Source organism: Canis lupus, chromosome 21, assembly GCF_048164855.1.
Source record: "Canis lupus baileyi chromosome 21, mCanLup2.hap1, whole genome shotgun sequence".
NCBI lineage: Eukaryota > Metazoa > Chordata > Mammalia > Carnivora > Canidae > Canis > Canis lupus.
Window position 1 is genome coordinate 13,994,007 of NC_132858.1, and position 20,399 is coordinate 14,014,405.

Sequence of the window (20,399 nt, forward strand, 5' to 3'; positions counted from 1 at the left end):
CAGGGAGATGGCAGGGCCACATTGTTCCAGGCTCGCTCCTGTCCCTTCTCCCTCCTGTCCAATGTGATGGCTTCTGCCCCCCAACCTTTGGTGAGTCTCAGGGGTACCCCAAACCCTGTCTGTCTGTTCATCTGACAGGGAAAGGGCATGATAAATTGGCACGCTCACAGATCCTGGAGCCGGGCTGCCGTCAGAGGCAAAGCTGACTCTTGCCAAAGTCACAAGGATTCACACAAAAAAAGACCCAGAATATTCTGTCCCACCCCCCATACACTGTTCCTCTATGAACTTTTGCCTTCCCCCCTCCCCCACAGCCCCCTGTCACAGCAGGGTCATCGGTGTCTGCACAGAAAGAAGCAAACTAGGCATGACTGTCTCCAAGCAAGATGCAATATCGGGAATGGTCATTTGTCCCTCGTGGCCTGGAGGGAGTTCTCTACACATCATCACCATGTAGCCCAAACTTAGACATTCCTCTTTTTTTTTTTAATATTTTATTTATTTATTCACGAGGGTCACAGAGAGAGAGAGGCTGAGACATAGGAAGAGGGTGGAAAAGGAAGCTCCTGCAGGGAACCCGAAATGGGACTCGATCCCAGGACCCCAGGATCACGCCCTGACCAAAGACAGATGCTCAACACTGAGCCACCCCCCCTGGCATCCCTCTATTCCTCTTTTTAACTACCTGTGACTGTATCCCCCGCTCCTTAGCCTTCTTCAAAGAGGACTGAGCACCCCTTTCCTTCTTGTGGGGCTTGGAAACCTGAGAAGGGACATCACAGTTCAAGCCTGGAGGGCGTTTGCCCTGATGCCAATGGCCCCAAGTCTGGGTTCTCTGAGACCTGCTGGCTGCCCTGGGATGTTTCCTCACTCCCACACTGGCTTCCGCTACATCTTGTCACTTACTGTTGGAAGCAAGATGCTTCTGGGCTTCCAGGTTCATCTTTTTTTTCTGTTTCTCCCTTTTGATGGGGACTAGAAGCCGGACCAGCTGTGCAATTGGGGTCCTGCCGCCATGCATTCTGTGAGGATGCTTTGGGGCTTAATTCCTGGTCCTGGCCCTGCTCGACAGCACCCCATTCCAGACCTGTGAGGGGGCCTAGCAGCCAGCCTGCGGGGGGGATCCGGCCCATCCCTCACCTAAGCTGTGTGACCTTGGATGGACCGGTTTGACCTCTCCATGATTCAGTTTCCCGGTCTATAAAATGGGATGATACTAGACTTTGCTCCTCGAGGTTGACACGTAATAAATGGCCAGAAAATCCAACGTTGCAGCCACGATGATCCTCATCATCCTCACAGGAGCCACAACCTAGATTTTAAGCCTCACTGAGGCATTTTTAAAAAGCCCATATATCAGGCGCAGGGGGCTCTGTAATGATTTATTCCCCCGATAACACCCTAGGACCCCTTCCTCCAGCAGCTCTAACTCGTGGTGTCGTGTGTCCCGATGGCCCCAGCGCCCAGACGGGGCGGGGTCCTCAGTCAACGCCCAATGGACAAATGAGAAAAAGACAGACCAGACAGGGGCGCCCGGACAAGATGCACGAAACAGCATAAAAGAGACTCTGGGCTACAAGAGGACTCACTAGAATAACTTTAATAACTTTCTTGAGGAAGCTAACGGGGACGAGGTGGGGGAAGGAAGAGACGCTGGAGTAGAAGGGTTCCATTTATACAAATATGATGACTTCAAACAACCAAGGTAGCGCCCCGGGTCGCACTAAGCAAGGCCCTGGGGTCAGATGCCCCGGGTTGGAGGGGGGTGTGTGCCCGCTGGAGCCGGGGTTGGAGTCCTGGTGGGGGGCGGGGAGAGGGAGTGGGTGGCGGGCTCGGAGGAGGGCGTGGACGGGTGAGGCGAGGCCCGGCCCTCAGTCCTGTCCCTGGCCCCTGGGAGCTTGCCTCCCTGTGTCCGGGCCGGGCGAGGGGTTAATGCTATGGCCGGCGGGGAGGCCCGGCGGGCCCGGCGGGGTGTGCGGGGCCGGGGCTCAGTGGGGCGGGTGGCGCCGCTCGGCCAGGCTCCCGCGGCCCAGCACCTCCCCGCTGAACTGGTAGGTGAGCTTCTTCTTGACCTTCTTGACCTCCCCCGTCTTGCCGTAGTTGCGCAGGGCGCGGGCCATCTTCTGGTAGGTCATCTTCTTGCGGTTCCCCTTCTGGATGCCCCAGCGGTGTGCGAGCGCCTCCTTGTGCTTGGACGAGAACTGGAAGGTGCCCTTGTCCTTGTCCACCCACCAGATGCTGTCCTTCATGTCTCCGCTGCGAAGCAGGTCGAGCAGGAACTGATACAGACGGATCTTCTTTTTGCTGCCTGTGGGCGGCAGGGGGTCAGCGCCCCAACCCAGGGACCTGGGGACCCAGGGACCCGCCCTCCCCTCCCCCCTGGTGTGGGGCGCCCTGGGGAAGAACCGGGAGGAGAGGGTGGTCTACAGGGGAAGGGCTCCCTCGCCCATGCCTGGCACTCATACCTGCTCACATGCAACCCAGAGAGGTACAGACACACGCCCTCAGTCACATAGATGCCTGTGTGTGTTCACGACACACTTGTGCACACGTGCTCACTGACACACGAATAAGGACGGATGGTCACAGATGCGGTGCACACTTCGGCAAATGTTCACACGCTCAGATAGAGACACACACGCAGCTCTGTGGCATGGCTGCCACAGCCTTGGCTGGGTGCACGGGGCCCGTATATGGCCAGGGTCAGGGCTGGGCCAGACGGCTGGGCCACCCTACCTGTCTCCCCGTGCAAGAGGCCAGGCCCTGGCTCCAGGCCATCAGCCTCCCCATCAGACACCTCCAGCGGGGGACTCTGCCTCTCGCCTTCCTCCTCATCCGAGCTAGGCTGGGCCGGGGACAGAGAGGGGTATGGGAGGCACATCCGGGGTAGATAGGAGACCTAGAAAGGCAGGGAAAGAGGGTTGAGGTCAGTGAGGGCCAGTTCACAGCTCAGGGCCGCCAGGTAGTGGTGATCCGAACAAGAGAAGAGGGGGTAAGGAGAGGGTGGGGAGGCCAGCAAGGTGCAGAAAGACTTGGGAGAAGGCCGGGGAAGCTGGAGGTCCGTCAGGTTACAGGGGTCGGGCAGGGGCAGCTACCCACAGAGCTTGGGTTGTGGAAGCCTGAGGGCTGCAGGAATCCTGTACATCCTGGGCCCCCTGGATTGTGGCTGCGTGGCTGGGGGGACAGGGCACCCTTTCCCCAAACGCACAGAGGTGCCCTATGGCCTGACATTCCTGGGGTCAGAGGTGGCAGAGAGGAGGGGCCCATAGGTAGGGTATGGGAGTGACTGGGGTTTAACCAGGTGGGTGAGAAGTGAGGGAAGGGCCAGTGGAGGTCAGGGAGGGATCATAGAGGTTAACAGAGGTCACTGATTGGGATTAGGGCCCATGGGGCTGAGGAGGGCCAATAAAGGGGGTCAGTGGAGATGGGGAGGCCAGTGGAGGCCAGTGTCCAGTGACTCGAATGCCGGGTCCCCGAGGGGCCGGGAGCTGGGGGTTGTCAGGGGTGGATCCGGGGAGGGAGGAGGTTCTAGGGGCTCTGTCCATCAGCAGGCAGGAGAAGATAAGGGGTGTGGGGTCACGAGGGCAGCCAGAGGGTCAGGAGGCAGCCGTTGGGGCTCCGGCCGCCGTTGGCGCTGTGGGGCAGGAAGCCGAGTTGAGTAAGAGCCCGTGTCAGCTTCCTGCGAAGCGCTGGCCTCACCGCAGGCCCGTCCCAAGGGAGCAAGGGCCGCACGCACCTGGTGGCCGATGCCCGCGTGGCTCGGAGCCATGGGGGTGTCGAGCACGTGCATCTGCTCCAGCTCCATGTGGCGGTAGAGCTGCTGCAGCTGGGGGGGCTGCACGCTCTGCAGCTCCGTGAAGTGGTTCTCGGCGAAGCTCTCGAACTCACTGTGCACGTGGTGTGGGTGGAAGTCCCAGTAATGGTCTGTGGGGACAGCCAGGCAGTGGGGGTGAGCTGGGTGCGGGGCGGGGAGACGCTATAGTAATTCCCGCCCCCCCCCCCCGCCCCACAAATCATGACGCCGGGCCTAGGGGGCTATTATCACAGGCCCGGCTGGGCTCCAAGTGGAGGTGCATCGTCTCACCACCCACCTTGTTAGGCACCATCCCCATTTTACAGATGAGAACACTGAGGCTGACACTGAGGTGACAGAATGGGCCGGCAGCTAGAGGCCCCGACCCAGGCAGAGCCGAGGCCTGAGGGGAAGCCTGCCTTCCCAGCAGCCAGTCTAGCCCGCCTCCCAAGTGGTCACCAGGACACGGTCAGGGTCTGAATCCTGGCTCTGCTATTTGCTTTCTGGGACCTCTCCAGCCTCGGGTGGGTGACTCACTCGTAAAATGGGGATAATCGTTATTGGGAGGCTACAGATGAGTTCCCGTTTGTAAAAACTCTCAGCTCCGGAGTAGGCCCCCAGGGAATACTGGTTACCCCTCCACAGAGTGGTTCCTGAGGCCACAGTCACGCGCACACGGTCTTGTCACATGGCCAAGGTGTGATTGCAAAGTCACACGGCTGACATTCCTCACACCAGAACTTGTCCCGGCCCACAGCGCTGCCCCTTCAAAGCCGTGGCCCTGGGTGGCTGTATCTGTCCTCCGGCAAGGTTGCCAGGACACAGACCCCCCCTGGAAACTCCCCCTAGGTGCTTTCAGAGTCTGCGGTGCGGTGGATTCAAGTTTGGGGAATGGCCACATGCCGGCGGGAGCCCTGTCTTGGAACTAGGACATGGTTTCCCTGGACATCTTTTCCAGGAAAAAAAAAAAAAAAAAAAAAAGCAAAACTGCCACATGTCTGTGGAGTTCCTGGGTACAATCTCGGATCCAAAAGAAGATGTGGTGAGAAAGTGACAAGAGGGATTTTCTCATGTGACCCAAGAGGGAGTGCACAAGATGCTAGGCCAAGGCAGCATCCCTGGAATGCTCCAGAAGGACCACCACCAGCCCTGTGTGTGTGTGTATATGTGTGTATCTGTCTCCATTTCTTTTCTTTTTTTCCACACAAGTGTATACTCATTCATTCACACATCCCATAAAAATGTGGGTTTTTTGGCTTTGGACCCAGTTATCAGAAGACCTGCTCTCTAATACTGCCCTGTGGTGGCTTTGCTGTGTGACCCTGCACAAGTCATTTTACTACCCTGAGCCGCCAATTCCCCAGTCTAAAAGTCAGGGACCCGACTGGGTAGTTACAGACGTCCTGTCCACACATGAGATCATTTGAACCCACAATCCAGGCAGCCCACACTCCCACCTCTACAAGGCTACATGGCACAGAAGAGAGAAAATGCATGATGTGAGAGTCAGGCAGAACTGGGTTCAAATCCTGCCTCTGCCATTTACTGTTGTGTCCCATGGCAGGTCATCCCCCATCTGTAAGCCTCAGTTTCATCATCTGTAAAGAATAATTACACACACCTTATAGTCTTGTTGTAGGGTTCAATGAGCTAATGCCTGCAAGATGCTTAGAATAGAACCGAGCATAAAATCCCATTCAATAAATATTATCTTCTACTACTACTACTACTATTACTACTACTGTATTATTCTAAAGAACCTAGATTAGCACTTGAGCAAATGGCAGATACTTTCACGTACGTTTATCTCCTCTTCTTCCTCTCGCTCCCTGCCATCTCAGTCAGTGGCCCAGAGAAATAGTTTGGGGGGGCCTGTTGCATTCTCCCAGAGGCTAGAGCTGGGGCCTCAGCATTGCACCATGAGGACAATATTTTGTTCCCCCCTTACTCCCAGGGCGTAAACACAGCAGTCATTCAGCAAACAATATTGGGACAAGTGAACAAATGAATCATTGAATAAATCCTAGCCTCCTGAGAACCGTCTCTGACTCCTCCACACAATTATCTAAATCTGAAGGGAAAACAAAACAACATTTAATTTGTGCCGTCATCTTGCAGCAAGTTAACAGCTGTCCCCCTGCCTGGGAGAGTTGTCTCTGTGCCTTACAGATGGGCTGTTCTGGGGGGTCTCTAAATATATGGTGAGCCAATCTGGGGTCCTCTTTAGGGGTGGATCCACCCTCTGGCCCCACTCCTGGCCCCTCCCATTTTTGCCTTCCCCACCCAGGTTGAACTGTCCAGATCTAACAGTGTGCCTTATCCTGCCAAGCAGCCCCCACACTCAAACCCACTCCAGTTCCATGCTTTAGAGGACCATGCAAGTGTGCAGCTCTCCAGGTGTGGGGCAACGGCCCCCTCACTGCTCTCTTTCTCTCCTGTTCCCCCTCCTTCTGTCCTAGCTCTGCATGAGATCCCTGAGCTCACTCTAGTGGTCCCAACCTGAGGCTAGGATTTCCTGTGGGGTTCTCAGTACACCTTCGTCAGAGTTGGGCCCTACTTGGAGACCCAGTGAATCAGAAGCATCGAGAGGGGAGCTGGAGATTGGAGTTTCACAGGGCCTCCAGGAGGTTCCTTTGTTCACTGAAACTCTGGAACCCTGTCCCAGGGTCCCCTGAAAGCTGCGAAGGGGACTCAAGGTACAATTAAGGTTTCAAAAGCCCCAATAGCAACCACCTTTACCCTTGATTTGGGTGCTTAGGCAATTATGTAATAAACCCAGTCTGGTAGGCAGAAACGTTCCAAACATGGGGCCTTCCGAAAGAACACAATACAAGGAATCCTTCATAGTGCAAAGGTCAGCACTCCTGGGCTCTTTGGACCTCATTTCTAAATGGCTCTTCACAAACACATTGCTTCACCCCTTTTTGTGCTTTCACTGGGTCACTTGGGTCATCCTGTGATATGCCTCTTTAGCACAACTCTGGACCCTCCTTTTCATAGCCCCATACATAGTAAGCCTCAATCAATAGTCAATCAAATGATCAATAAAAATTGGCTTTTAACGTGTATTTTTACGTACCGGGAGCTATGCTGAGTACTCACACCACCTTTCCCATTTAATCTCACCTTAGCTCTGACAAGGTGGTCACCAGTATGATCTTTCTCTTTTTTGTTTTTATTTTTATTTTTTTCAGTATGATCTTTCTTTTGCACATGAGGAAACTATGACTCAAAGAGATTAAGTCCCGTGTCCACAGACAGGCATTGGTAAAGTCACCTGTGCCTGCCTCCAGGAACCGAACTCCTACCTATCACACCAAACAACTTCTGAGAGCCAAGACTGTTAATGAAAGCTTTAATTGAGAGTCATGGTGATACCGACTTTACTGCCTGCTTTTATCCATCTACCCCTCACCCATCATTCATCATCTATCCTCCATCCATCCACCATCCATTCATCTATCCAGCACTGGCCCATCATCCACCCATCCATCATGCATCCATCAGCTAGCTACCCACTCATCATCAATCATTCCCTTCATCCCTCCATCATCCAGCCACCCATCAATAAACCCTTTCATCTTGATCTCTCATTATCTCCCCTTTAAACCAGCTCCCGATCTGGTACCAAAGTCCTTCCCTCTCATCCCTATTCTTACTCAGTGTTTTTGGTGTCCCTAATACCTGTATGTTACCAAGACAAAACCGAAATGATATTTCAAACAACTCCACACATACACAAAACTGAAGCCTTAAGCGTCATTCAGTTGACCTTATCTCCTTAGAGCAGAAATCCCAGTCTTAAGCCCAGGGTTCTCCCCCAGCGGAGCAGAAGTAAGAACAAGACAGAGAAGGAAGATGAGGAATTAAGAAGGCAAGGGCTGAGAAAAAACTTTAGGAAATCACAGACCACTGGACACGGGCTCCTGAAACCCTGCTCTCCTGCACATTGCTCAAAGGAACCAGAGGTCCAGAGAGTGGGGAGCTCCAGGCTTCATCATACTTGTTACTCTCTACCGTTATCCTAATTATTAAGGTTTTAGTTATTTCCTCTGTTAAATAAATCTGGTGGGATTTGTATTTTATTGATACCATAGCACTTAGCAATGTGCCTGGTGTAGGAGAGACGCTTTGTATACATTTATTAGATGGGCAGGTCTGTGAGAGATGGATGGAGGGTTTGGCAGGTGAAGAGGACAATTGGAAAGATGAATGAGTAAATGATTAGATGGGTGTGTGAACACATTGGTGGACGGGCGGATGGTTGGTGGTATGAAAAGATGAAAGAGTACGTGGAAAGGTAGAAGGATAGAGAGGAGTCATACTTTGGAACTCTAGTTCCTTTACCAATCTTCTCACAAAGAGCAAATCCTATCACACCTATTGCGATGGCTATTATCAATAAAACAAAACAAAACAAAAAAAAACAGCAACAACAACAACAACAACAAAAAAACCAGAAAGTAACCACTGTTGGTGAGGATGTAGAGAAATTGGAACGCTTCTGCACTGTGGGTGGGAATATAAAATGTTGCAGACACTGTGGAAAACAATACAGAGGTCCTCAAAAATTAGAAATAGAACTACCATTTTATATTATGTGTATTTTACCACAATTTAAAATAATAAGAATAGGGGCACCTGGATGGCTCAGTCAGTTAAGCGTCTACCTTTGGTTCAGGTCATGATCTCAGGCTCCTGGGATGGAGGCTCCTCAGCCCTGCATCAATCTCCTTGCTCAACAGGGAGCCTGCTTCTTCTCCCTACTCTTGCCCTCTGTTGCTATCTCTGTCTCTGTCTCTCTCTCTCTCTCAAATAAATCAAACCTTTAAAAAATAAGATAACATAATAAGAATAAACAGTAAATTTTATGAACCCTGCCTTCAAAATCTATCCTGAATCTGCCTACTTCTTTCTGTCTCTACTACCACCACTTTTGGCCAAGCCACTAGCATCTCTTGCTTGGATAATTCCAGGAGCTTCCTCTCGGTGCTTTCTTCCTGTCCCTACTGTGGCCTCCACTCCATCTATTCTCCCATAGCAGCCAGAGTGACTCTTCAAAAAGCTTATTCAGTGGAACTACTAGATGTTAAGTGAAGGTACTAAATGCCCCACGTTGGGCTCCCTGCTCAGTGAGGGTCTGCTTCTCCCTCTCCCTCTGCTCTCTCTCTCTCTCTCTCTCAAGTAAACAAATAAAATCTTAAAGAGAGAGAGAGAGAAGGTACTAAAAACTTCCAGAGACAAAACAAAACTAATCAAACAGAAAAACAAAAACAAAGAACCGGTTACATTACAGAAAGGGGACATAAAAAGGCATCTGACTTCAAAAGAAAAATTCTAGTAACCAGAAGATAAAGAAATGTTTTCAAATTCCTCAGAGAAAATGTGATTTTCAACTTAGATTTCTGTACACAGCCAAACTGCTAATCATAAAGACATGAGGAAAACAAACAAAACAAAACCCTACACACTCTCACACACTCTCCCTTAGGACACTAGAATCAGAAACAACCCCTATCCATGTCATGAAGCATTCACGGTGTGCCTGGCACTGTTCTAAGGATTTTACGTAGAGTGATTCACTCAATCCTTATAGCAACCCCGTGAAGTAGTTACTATTATGAAGTTGAGACACAGAGAGGTGAAATATCTTGCCCATGGTCACCCCAGATAGTAATGGGGAAATGGGGTGTGAATCCCCGCAGCCTGGCTCCAGAACAAGGTACTATCTCCTTGCTACATTGCCCCTCGTCCTCTTTTGGGGGGGGCGGTGAGAAAGTACAGATAATCAAAGTACACCATGTGGCTCAGCTGAGTAATCCTCACATGGTCATAATCCTGGAAAATTCAGATACTGATTTAATAAGTTACTATATGGAGAAAGACAAATATTGTATGATCTCACATATAAGTGAGAATCTAGAACAAAAATCCCAAGCTTGTAGACAAGGAGACCAGGTTTGTGGTTGGCAGAGACCGGGGTTGAGGTTGGGGAAATCGGAGGGACGAGTTCAAAGGGGACAAACTCCTAGTTGTAAGTGCTGAGGACACGATGTACAGTGTGGTGACCGGTGCAGTTAGCAATGCCATATGGGGGGACGCCTGGGTGGCTCAGCGGTTGAGCGCCTGCCTTTGGCTCAGGGCATGTTCCCGGAGTCCCAGGATCGAGTCCCACATCGGGCTCCCTGCAAGGAGCCTGCTTCTCCTCTGCCTGTGTCTCTGCCTCTCTGTGTCTCTCAGGAATGAATAAATAAAATCTTAAAAAAACAACAACAACAACAACCAATGCCATATGGTTTATTTGAGAGTTGCTACAGGATTAGATCCTACAACTTCTCTCTACAAGGAGAAAATCTTTTATGTATTTCTATAAGGTGAAGAACGTTAACTGAATTTACTGTGGTGATCATTTCCCACTATCTACGGACGTCAGGTCATGACGCCATGCGCCTTAGACCTACCTGGTGTTGTATATCAGATACACCACTAAAACTGGGGAAAAGTTGCTGTAATCGTTTTGGTATGTGTGAAGTGTGTGTGTGTGACTACAGTCAGAGTCTCATCTCAGAACAAGAGAGCACAGTAGACAATATCGCAAATTAAAAATCCAAGCTAGATTCATCTCCACCTGGCACATGGAAGGCACTCGATAAATGTCTGTGGATGAATAAATGGACAGTGTTCTAAGTCTCCATTTCAAATCTTCATGTATACGTTTACTTAGCATTGTAATAGGAAGACCGGAAAAATAGCTTTTATCCATCTCTGCCATGCCACATGTGTTATGAAGAAATGTCTATGATACAGCTTAAGTAAAAAGCAGCAAGTTGCAGATCGGTGCGATACTACAATTCTGGTCGTTGAGGGAATAGACTATACACATGCGCGTGCATGCATTGACAGACATCCAGGAGTATACAGGGGGGAGAAAATGTTTGCATGGATGGACCAAGAGAGGAAGGAGGCTGGGAAGAGGGAAATATTTTACATGATAAGGATTTTTAAAAATATTTTATTTATTTATTCATGAGAGACACACAGGGAAAGAGAGAGAGGCAGAGACACAGGCAGAGGGAGATGCAGGCTCCATGCAGGGAGCCCGATGTGGGAATCGATCTGGGGTCTCCAGGATCAGGCCCTGGGCCAAAGGCAGGCGCTAAACCACTGAGCTACCCAGGGATCCCCCATGATAAGGATTTTTAAAATTTTGCAATGAGTATTTGTTATTTTTAACAATAAAAAATGCAAGATTTAAAATTTGTTTAGATTTCTCACCACACACACACACACACACACACACGCGCGCGCGCAAAATGATTCAGATCATGTCATGTCCCTGCTCAAAACCCTGAAATGGTTTCCCATTGTTTGTAGGCTAAAACCCAAACTCCTGCCATGTCTTTGGGCCTGTGTGATCTGTCCTCGGCAGACACACTGTTCTGGCTTCTCTCTGTTCTCCACTCACGCCCTGTTCTGGCTTCTCTCTGTTCTCCACTCACACACTGTTCTGGCTTCTCTCTGTTCTCCACTCACGCCCCATGCACCGGCCACCCAGGCCCTCTGTCAGGGTCAGCACTGCTTTGCACTTGCTGCTGTCTCTACCTAGAACATCTTTCCCCTTTTCATGCATGTTCCTTCTCTGCACTGAGACTTCGCCTCCGCTGCCACCTCCTCAGAGGCCTTCCCTGACAACCCAAGTGGAAGTGCCCCCTACGTAGGCGCTCTGCATTACGTTACTTCGCCTTTTATAGGGCTTCTTATTGCGTGTCTACTTATTTGACTGGTTACCACCACCTCTTCCCACACTGGGATGTAAATTCTGTCTGACTCGCTTATCATGGAACCTCCAGTGCCTAGGACAGTGTCTGGCACACAGCTTATAATCAGAAGCTATTTGGCGGATGGACAAGTGAGGGATGAGTGGACATGTGGAGAGACGATAAGTGTTGGAAGGATGAGTGGGTGGCTTTGAGGGTGGGTGGTTGCATGGGTGGGTGGCTGGCTGGTTGACTGTCACCTGTGGATCTGTCACAGAGTCCTCTGTGTTCCTCCCACTCTCCCGACTTCCTCTCCCCTGCCTGGGGCATATAGTAAACCTAATATATTTTGTCCTGAAAGCTCACTCAGGACCTCACACATTTCACGTATTACCTCAGTGAATCGCCACAACTCTACTAGGTAAGTGTTTCCGTGCTCTCATTTCCATATATGAGGGACCAAAGGCTCTGAGAGGTTAAGTCACTTGCTCTAAGGTCACACACTGGTGAGTGATGAAACCAGGACCAGCCCCAGGTCCAGCGCCAGTGCCTTCTTAGTAAGTTTCAACCACCTGGCAATGCAGACCCAGAGGACATGCAGGAACTGGGGCGGGGCGGGGGGGGGGGATATGGGGTGTGGGGTGAAGACTCTTGAGTCTTCAGACAAGAAGTATTAGGAAATGACAAAAAGAGCACCTGGGTGGCTGCCTTCCACTCAGGTCATGATCTCGGTGTCCTGGGATCCAGCCTCGCATTGGGCTCCCTGCTCAGCAGGGACTCTCCTTCTCCCTCTGCTCCTCCCCTACCCCTCAAATAAATAAATAAAATCTTAAAAAAAAGAAAAGAAAAGAAAAAAGGACAGAACAGATGCACAAATCAGCACCAGTGCCCAGACTGGCAATGATGGGAGCAGGCTGTGGGGAGTAGGGACAGGACACCTGGGTACTCTAGGCAAGTCTCCGAAGGAATTGGGGTGTGACCAGAACAGGGTGCTCAGAGGTCTAATCAGGTGTCATTCCTAGAGCCCCAGCCAGGATACAAGGGACCTGCCTGGGCACTGGGCCAAGAAAGTGCAGGCTTTCTCCAAAGGGCTCACTCCATCAGCCCCAGCCACCAGAAACAACTGGTTTCTAGATGTGCTCACACCCCCTCATATTACAGGAGGGGAAACTGAGGCTGCAACAGACCCAAAGGAAATGCCCTCAAACCCAGTGAAACTGAGAGGAGGTTAGGCCAGAGGGGAAAGGGTCCCTCGGCAGGCTCAGGCGTTGCTGAGTGCGCGGGCAGTGGGCCGTCCTGCTGCCTGGAGCCACCAGGGGGAGCCGGTCTTCAGGGTCAAAGGGACCCTCTCAGGTCCTGAACTGCTAGGTGCCAGGGTCACCAGGGGCTGGTCTTTTAGGTCAGGGAGGCTTGCCCTTGATACCGGCTGGGGGAGCTGGGGAGGGAAGTGGATGGGGGAAGCTTTCTCCTTAAATTGTCCAGCTTTCCCACAGAGAGGATGCATGGCTTGCAGAATCATAAATATGCTTTGAAGGGTGAAAACAAAGATATTTAACACCCCCTGAGCCCTGGGATCCTGAAAGATGTCTGTGTGTCCCCACATGCAGACTTAAGGCTCAGTCACCACCCACTCCCTAGACAAGGCTTCCAGGTCTCTGTCGTAGCTGCCAGGTGTTTGTTCCCAGTGCAGCTGTGCCCTCTGTGGCAGGCTGTCCATGTGCCTGAAGAATGGAGCTACAGGTGTGGCCGGGCCCCAGGTGTGGCCTCGCCGTGAGAAACCTTCTGCTTCCAGCCTGCCTCTCTCTCTGGGGCTGCAGACACCCCAGTGTGTGGCGTGCCCAGATTTCAGCACTCCAGGAGAACCCTCCAAGGAAGGCCTATTACTAGGCCTTCTCACTTGGGCTCAGGGGTGTCCTGTCACTATAGCAAGATCCACTTTGGGTGGCCTGTCAGGGTGCCCTGCCCAGGTTCCAGGCACCCAATGCTTGTCCCTGTCTATCCTGAATTTGCTCCAGGGTGGAGGCTGGGCCTTGGGATGAGCAGTGAGACTCACGGAAGGAACCCCTGGCTCATACTCCATCCTCGCTCCCACCTCAGCTAGATGAGGAGGCCCTCTGAGCCTTTCCCTTAGTGAGCAGTTCTTAGGGCTGATTCTGTCCCCCAGGACACGTTTGGCAATGTGTGGAGACCTTTCTGGTTGTGGAGACTGGCGGTACTTCTGGCGTCTAATGGGTAGAAGCCAGGGACACTGCCAGATATCCTACACTGTACAGGGCAGGCCCCCCAACAAAGAAATGCTCCAGCCCCACATGTCCATGGAGGTTGAGAACACAGCAGGGAGCAGGGGCTACACTAGCGTGAACCGTACAGTAAGGGGGTGACGGCACCAGAGAGGAAGAATTGGGGGCTTGGGGGAGCAGGAGAGGAAAAAGTCGGACCTGGAGCAGACAGACGGAGTGCCACCGACCAGCAGCGTGACCTTATACAAGTCGCTTAGCTCCCTGAGCCTCCGCTTCCTCGTTTGTGAAAAGCCACAAGGACTGGACGAGAAGATAAATGTGGATGGAGCTAACCTCGGGCCCTGGCACAACGAAGATGCTCAATCAGTGCGGGCGGGGGTGTGGGGCGCCGAGGGCCGCGTACTCACCGCTGTGGCTCTCTCCATCACTGCTGAGATAGGGGTAGTATTCGTGCGTTTGGCGCTGGTACAGGTCTGTGTCATAGGGAACCAGGTCTTCCGATGGCTGCTGAGAGACCAGGCTGTCAGGGCTCGGATGGCAGCGGGACAGCTGGGACAGGTGGCAGCCCTGGTGCGCCGCGGCCACCACCACCACCTCCCCCACCCTGCCCCTGGGCACAGCACCAGGCCCCCTTCCCGCCTGGAACCTGGGGAGACCGCGGTGGGGACAGGGGACCTAGGAGGACTGGAGTCTTGCTGCTGCAGAAAGGGGCTGACCGGACTCCAAAGGTCAGAGGTCAAAAGAGGACCTGGGCTGAGAGGAGGCCCCCGGGCCTCCCCCTCCCCCCTGCACAGCTGCTCCTCAAACCACACATGCACACTGGCCCCCACAGGGCCCCACCTTGCACAAGCACTCTCTCATGATCACGCTGACACACCTACACCTCCAAACCACAGACGCTCCCCGTGACACCCACACCCCCACACATGAACTAGCACCCAATGGTCTACCTTCACATGCTCTACAGGCCCCTCGCATTCACACTCACCATCGCACACTCACACCATAGGCACACGCAGCCACTTGAGTTTACACAGGTATCCTCACACTTGCCTTCCGGCACCTTACAGCAGGCTCCAGCTCATGCCCATCGTGGTCACTCACATCCCGCCCGCACACCCATCGTCATTGCGTACATGCTGCTCCTCCCGCCACAGTCCCCACGGCCTGTGCTCGGGCCTAGGTACCCGTGGCCACTCACACTCATGGCTCCTCAGTGTTCACCACGCGGGCCTGACCAGCCAGAGCCCTGGCCCCCTCCCTCTCCCTCCTCCCTCCTCCCTCTGACGCACCCACTGGGATACCCCTTCTCCTCCTCTCTTCCCTCCTGCCCTCACTCCTCATTCTTCCTCCCCACTCCTCCCCATCCCCCTTCTCCCCTCTCCCCATTCCCCCTCCTCTCTCCCCCTCCTCCCCCTCCTCCTCCTCTACCTCCTTTCTCCTCCCTGCTCTCCCCTTTACCGTCCTCCCCCTCACTCCTCCCTGCTCTTCTCTTTCCCTCTCCCCCTCCTCACTCCCTCACTCCTCCCTGTCCTCCTCTCCCTTTCCCCCCCTCCACTCCCTCACTCTTCCCTGTCCTCTTCTCTCCCCCTCCTCTTCCTCCCCCCCCCCCACTCCTCCTTGTACTAGTGCAGGCACAGGGACACACACACCCATTCTTCACAAGAGTCATCAGGCCTCCTTCCACCCCCACAGTGTGTGCCCAGGGATTGCACAACAATTACTCCAGCCCTTGGGGCTTGGGTGGGAGGCTGAGATGTCTTGGGAGCCCACCTTCCCAGGAGTACGCAGAGTAGCCCCTAAGGGGTTTGGTGTAGCCACCCAAGGAGATGTGCCTCCTGCTCAGGTGTGTTTGGGGAGATTGGGGGATTGAGAGGTCAAGGGTCAGAGACAGTGTGGTCAAGCTTCTGGACCTGTGGTTTTCCTGAGGCAGACCTGGCTCTTCCTGGGACCCTCTCTGTCTCCCCCCTGCCTGCCCTCCACTACCTTCTTGGTGGTGGATGGGGGAGTGGGGTTGGGGCTGGGTGCCAGCTACAGCTGGCTGTCTGTGTCTGGCCAGTAAGAAGGCCGGGAACCCAGCCCCTGGTTTCCAGACAGCGCAGCCCAACAGCAGGATGTCAGGGCTGGGGTGCCTCCCGGGGCTCTGAGGCCTGGCTGGGGTGAGGCGGGGGCAGGGAGCTGCCTCTGGTCCGGGAAAGCTGAGTCAGGTGGGCAGGCCCTGCCAAGCCCTTCCCGGCTCCCCCAGGGCTCCCCGGCCCTGGGCCCTGCTGAGCGGGCACAGGGTGGGAAAGAGAGAGGGGTCCCCCCTGTGGGGCCCAGGTCTGCACCTGCCCAAGGCTGCAACTGTCATGGAGGGCACGAGCAGTGGGGACCGGCCCCCGCCTGCTGCCCTTCCCCTCCAGGGGTCCCCTGGGGCTCCTGCCGCCTCACCTCCAGTCCCAGCCCTGTCCCACCCTCGGCCCCTGCCCTCACTGCAGCCTCCGCTTTGCTGGGTCCTACCCCAGACGGCCCGCTCCAGCACCTGCCTGGTCTCCCTGCTCCCTGGCCAGTGCCCCAACCCAACAGCCGTCCCAGTCTCCGCTCCACTCCCCGCTGCCGCCCAGCCCCTGGGGACCTGCCGGCCCGAGGCCCAGACCCCGGGTCAACAGCCATGTCCCCTGGGCCAGGCCCCAGAGCGGGCACTGGAGACCCAGACACAAACCAGCCTCAGTCTCCAGGAGCATCCAGGCCTCGGGCCAGAGACCTCTGGCCTATGGCCTCCTGCCCTCACGCCTCTACTGTTCTGGGGACCGGCTTCCCCTCGCACCAGGCTCCCCATCTCCTCCTCCGCCATCTCTCTGCCACCGCCCTCACCATCCCCAGCCCGGCACCCTGCCCAGGAGCTCCACCAACCCGCCACCCAAGCCCCATCTATAAATAACCGTTCAGGCCCCACCGATCACAGCCCCACCGTGGGCCCACCCTCGGCCGCCAGGGCCTGCTCTGAAGAAGCCAACGGCCCCTGCCGGGTCTCGGGCCAGGAGCTCCAGGGAGGAAACACCAGCTTCCCACAGATAGGGAGCCGGGGGGCAGCCGGCCGGCTGCTGGGCTGCTGGGCTGCTGGGCAGGCGGACGGGCGGCTGCGGGCCGCGGGTCAGGATCGCAGAGGAGCCCCGGTACTCACAGGGGGGACGAGGGGAAACCCTTCCATTTTGCACGCCTGTAACATCCAGCCGAGCTCCGAGCCGGTCAGGTCCCCCGCCTCGGTGGGGGCCAGTGCGGAGCCCCTCAGGATGGGGCGCCCCGTCGGGGGGCTGGACGAACTCGGGGCGGGCGCAGGGCTCGGGCCTGCCCCCTGAGCTACAGGAGCCCTGGGTGAGCCCCCTCCCTTGACATTGCAGGGCCAGCGCAAGTTCCTGATTTTATCGAAGGGCCTGCCACTGGGAGATAGTCCCCTTGGGGTGACATCACCGCCCCAGCCCGTTTGCATAAATCTCTTGCGCTACAGGAAGTCTCAGGCTGGGCTGGGGCAGGTGGTGCTTCAGGGCCTGGCCTGAGAGACCATGGGGGCCAGACCCCCTGCCCAGAGGAAGCTGGAGCTGTGAGGGGCGGTCTTGGAGGCTGGGGTGAGGAGAAAGAGGAGGAGGGAGGAAGGCTAGCTCGACCGCAGGGAGGCCAGTGCTGCCCCCCAGGCCCTGCTGAGGCCCCCTAACTCCTAACCCCACTAATACCCACTGCTTTTGAGATTCCCATGTGGCCAACAGTCTCTTGCTTGGGGCCAAAACTGGTAGGGGTGGCTTCTTGGGGCCTTCACTTTTGGGGGTCAGCCTGAGTGGTGTGATCTACCAGCGTGTCAGGCCTGGCTCTTCTGGAATCTGGGTCTCCAGCTCTTATATTCTATCTGCCTTGGGGCTGGGCTCCAGGACAGGGTCCTCAGCACAGTGCTACTTTCCCCCTCCCTGAGCTCCTTCATACCAGCTTCCCTTCCACCAGAGGAGGCTCCTGGGTTCTTACAACCTTCCCTCCCAGTTTTCTGAGTACCCCCACTTCTTCCAAATCTCTAGGGGCTTTATTCCCAACCCAGATTTCTCAGTTTCCCCACCCCTACCAATACCTGAATATCAATTTAGTCTTCCTAGTTTAAAAACCTTTCTTGTTGGCCCATCCATTCATTTTCCTACCCAAGATCCATCCATCTTTTCACCCATCAAGCCAACCATACATTCGTTTATTAGTTCATTTAGCTGTGCATTTGTCCATCCATTTATCTGCTGGTCCATCCCATACATCCACTCACCTGTTTATTTACTTGTCCATCTAGCCATTGAAATGCTCATATATTAGCCCATCCATCTGTTATTAATCCACTTATATTTTCATCTGTTTATCCACTGTATATGCAGCTCTCAATCTGTTCATCTACCTATTCATCCATCCACCCATCTGTCCACTTATTCATGCATTCACACATCTATCCATTCATCCATTTATCCAACCACCTATCCATTGACCCAACCATCCATCCACCCATCCATCCATGCATCCATCCATCCATCAATCCATCCATTCATCTATCTGCCTATGCATCCTGCCAATATTAACTGACCTCCAGGCTCTATGCCGAGTGATGGGAAAATAGAAGTTTCAGACAAGATCCCTACCTTCAGAGACCTCCTGATCTAGTCTGGAAGACAGAAGGATGAACAGAGACAGTTTTGATCCATTGATCCCCAGTGAGTCCACTGCACTGGAGAAGAATTTTTTGAGCATTCAGTTTCTTCCCATGTGTAGTCCAACTCTTTATTTTCTACCTTCTTCCCACTAAGACTAGCCTGCCTCCTTCCTGTCAGTGGAATCTCAGGCCCCCAAGAGTTTCTTTCCTCACTGGCAGCAGAGACTAGGGATTCACAAGGTCTGGGTTCACTATTAGATCTATTTCACTTCCATCTTCACTGATTTTTTGAATCTGTACTTGGGACTCTCCAAGGGGTCAAGGTCACAAGTCCTCAGGACTCCCTACGAACCTGACCAAGGCCCCTCCCCAAGAGTAAGGGAGAGGCTGCTGACTGGGCATCAGTTTCATCCCTGTTCCTCACTTCCCCATCAAGAAGGCCATGTCCTAGCTGACTGCATGTGTGTGGGGTGGGTTTACTCCATAAGTACAGGTCCTGCATGATGTCTTCATTCATTCATTCATTCATTCATTCATTCATTCCCATCTTGGTTTGGTTTGGTTTGTTTATATGCATATTTATCTATTAATTCATTTTTTAAATCACTAACTTTTTATGTGCGGGGCCTGGTAAGGGGGCACAAATGTGAATATGGCAGTCCTGGGCCCCTGGGAGTTCCCAGACCTGCAAGGGAAACACACATGTAAACAGATAGCATGGTCTTTGAGGAGGTGAGGGAACAAGGGAGAGGTGCTAAGTGCACTGGGGAACAATTAATTCGGTCAGGTCCATAGGTAGGAAAACATGCCAGGAAAAGGGAACATCCAGCTGAGGAACCAGCCTGAGCAAAGGCAAGAAGATGGAAAAGAACAAGGGAACAGTGAGGCCCCATCCTCTGGCAAGAAACAAGACAAGATAAGCAAAGAGCCTTGAGTGTCAGCCCAAGGAAACTGGGTTGCATCCAGGGACAGACGCAGAACCTGTGCTGGTTGGAAGCAGGGAGTGTGGCCCTCAGCTCCACGAGGCAGACAGCATACCCTGTCAGCTATGTGTTCCTCAGGCCTAAGTCTTAAGGCCCCCCAGGAGAAGAAAGATTCCATTATCCCAAGCCCAAGGGGCCCAGATACGGAAGCCCGAAAAGGATCCAGGGCCACCAAGCTTTAAAAATGGGCAAGAATAACTCCACTGTCTGTGCAGTGAACACCAATATGTGTGTCCATTCACACACCAGCAAGCCCTCCCTACCCTTCCTTCCACTTCCTCTCCTCCCAAAATGCACCAGGGGCCTCTTCCCTTCCTCACAACCCCAGAGACCACTGTTATTCAAAACCATTGGATTAGTAGCACCCAGATTCTAAGCAATTCAGAACAGCAAGAAGGGTAATCCAACGCCTGGAGGCTAAGAGTTCCTAAAGGTAAGGGAGGGGGCAATACTTTTCTGAGTGCCCAACACTGTGCTGGGCGCTTCCACCCATGTGATCTCACGTAACCAAGACAACCATCTGTTAAACTGAGGCCCAAGAGGTCAGTGACTTGCCCAGGGTCAAGCGTGTGAGTGGAGGGCTGGGGCATCAGTTCTGCCTTTGGGGTCCTTATGGGGAGGGAAGGAAATGGAAGGAAGAAGGAAAAAGACTGAGAAGCCAAGAAGCCAAGCGCAGAAAGGGCAAGGAGGATGGGGGCGGGAGTGGGAGGAGGATTGGAGAGGAAGAGAAACAGAAAGAGAAAAAAAAATGGGAGAAAGAGTCAAAGAAGGGAGCAGAGGTGAGATAAGAAAGAACAAGCAAGCCTGGGGGAAGAGGAGGGCAAAGGGGAGGGAGAGCCGAGACTGGACAGCCTCCTCCTTCTGCAGTGGAGGAAGGGGGACCGGAGAGGGTCCAGCAGGTACCTCATTCTCTTCAGTAAGAAGTGGATTTGAAACAAAATATCTTGGGGGCTCCAGGGAATGAGAGGCGAAAAA

General features: G+C 53.6%; 1 protein-coding gene across 2 annotated transcripts; it reads right to left on the reverse strand.

Annotated features, from left to right (window-relative positions):
• Positions 1-1,869: 1,869 nt before the first annotated feature.
• On the reverse strand, positions 1,870-17,221 carry SPI1 (Spi-1 proto-oncogene). Of its 2 annotated transcripts, none has more exons than XM_072790699.1 (5): positions 16,954-17,221; positions 14,198-14,297; positions 3,737-3,924; positions 2,737-2,899; positions 1,870-2,308 (listed from the first exon to the last, which is right to left on the reverse strand). In XM_072790699.1, exons 1-5 carry the CDS (start codon positions 16,996-16,998, stop codon positions 1,989-1,991), a joined length of 816 nt encoding a protein of 271 aa, XP_072646800.1. In that variant the 5' UTR covers positions 16,999-17,221; the 3' UTR covers positions 1,870-1,988. The 2 variants fall into 2 exon arrangements, with proteins under 2 accessions (XP_072646800.1, XP_072646801.1); XM_072790700.1 differs by having other exon boundaries at positions 1,874-2,308; positions 14,198-14,294; positions 16,954-17,219.
• Between the last annotated feature and the right edge of the window lie 3,178 nt (positions 17,222-20,399).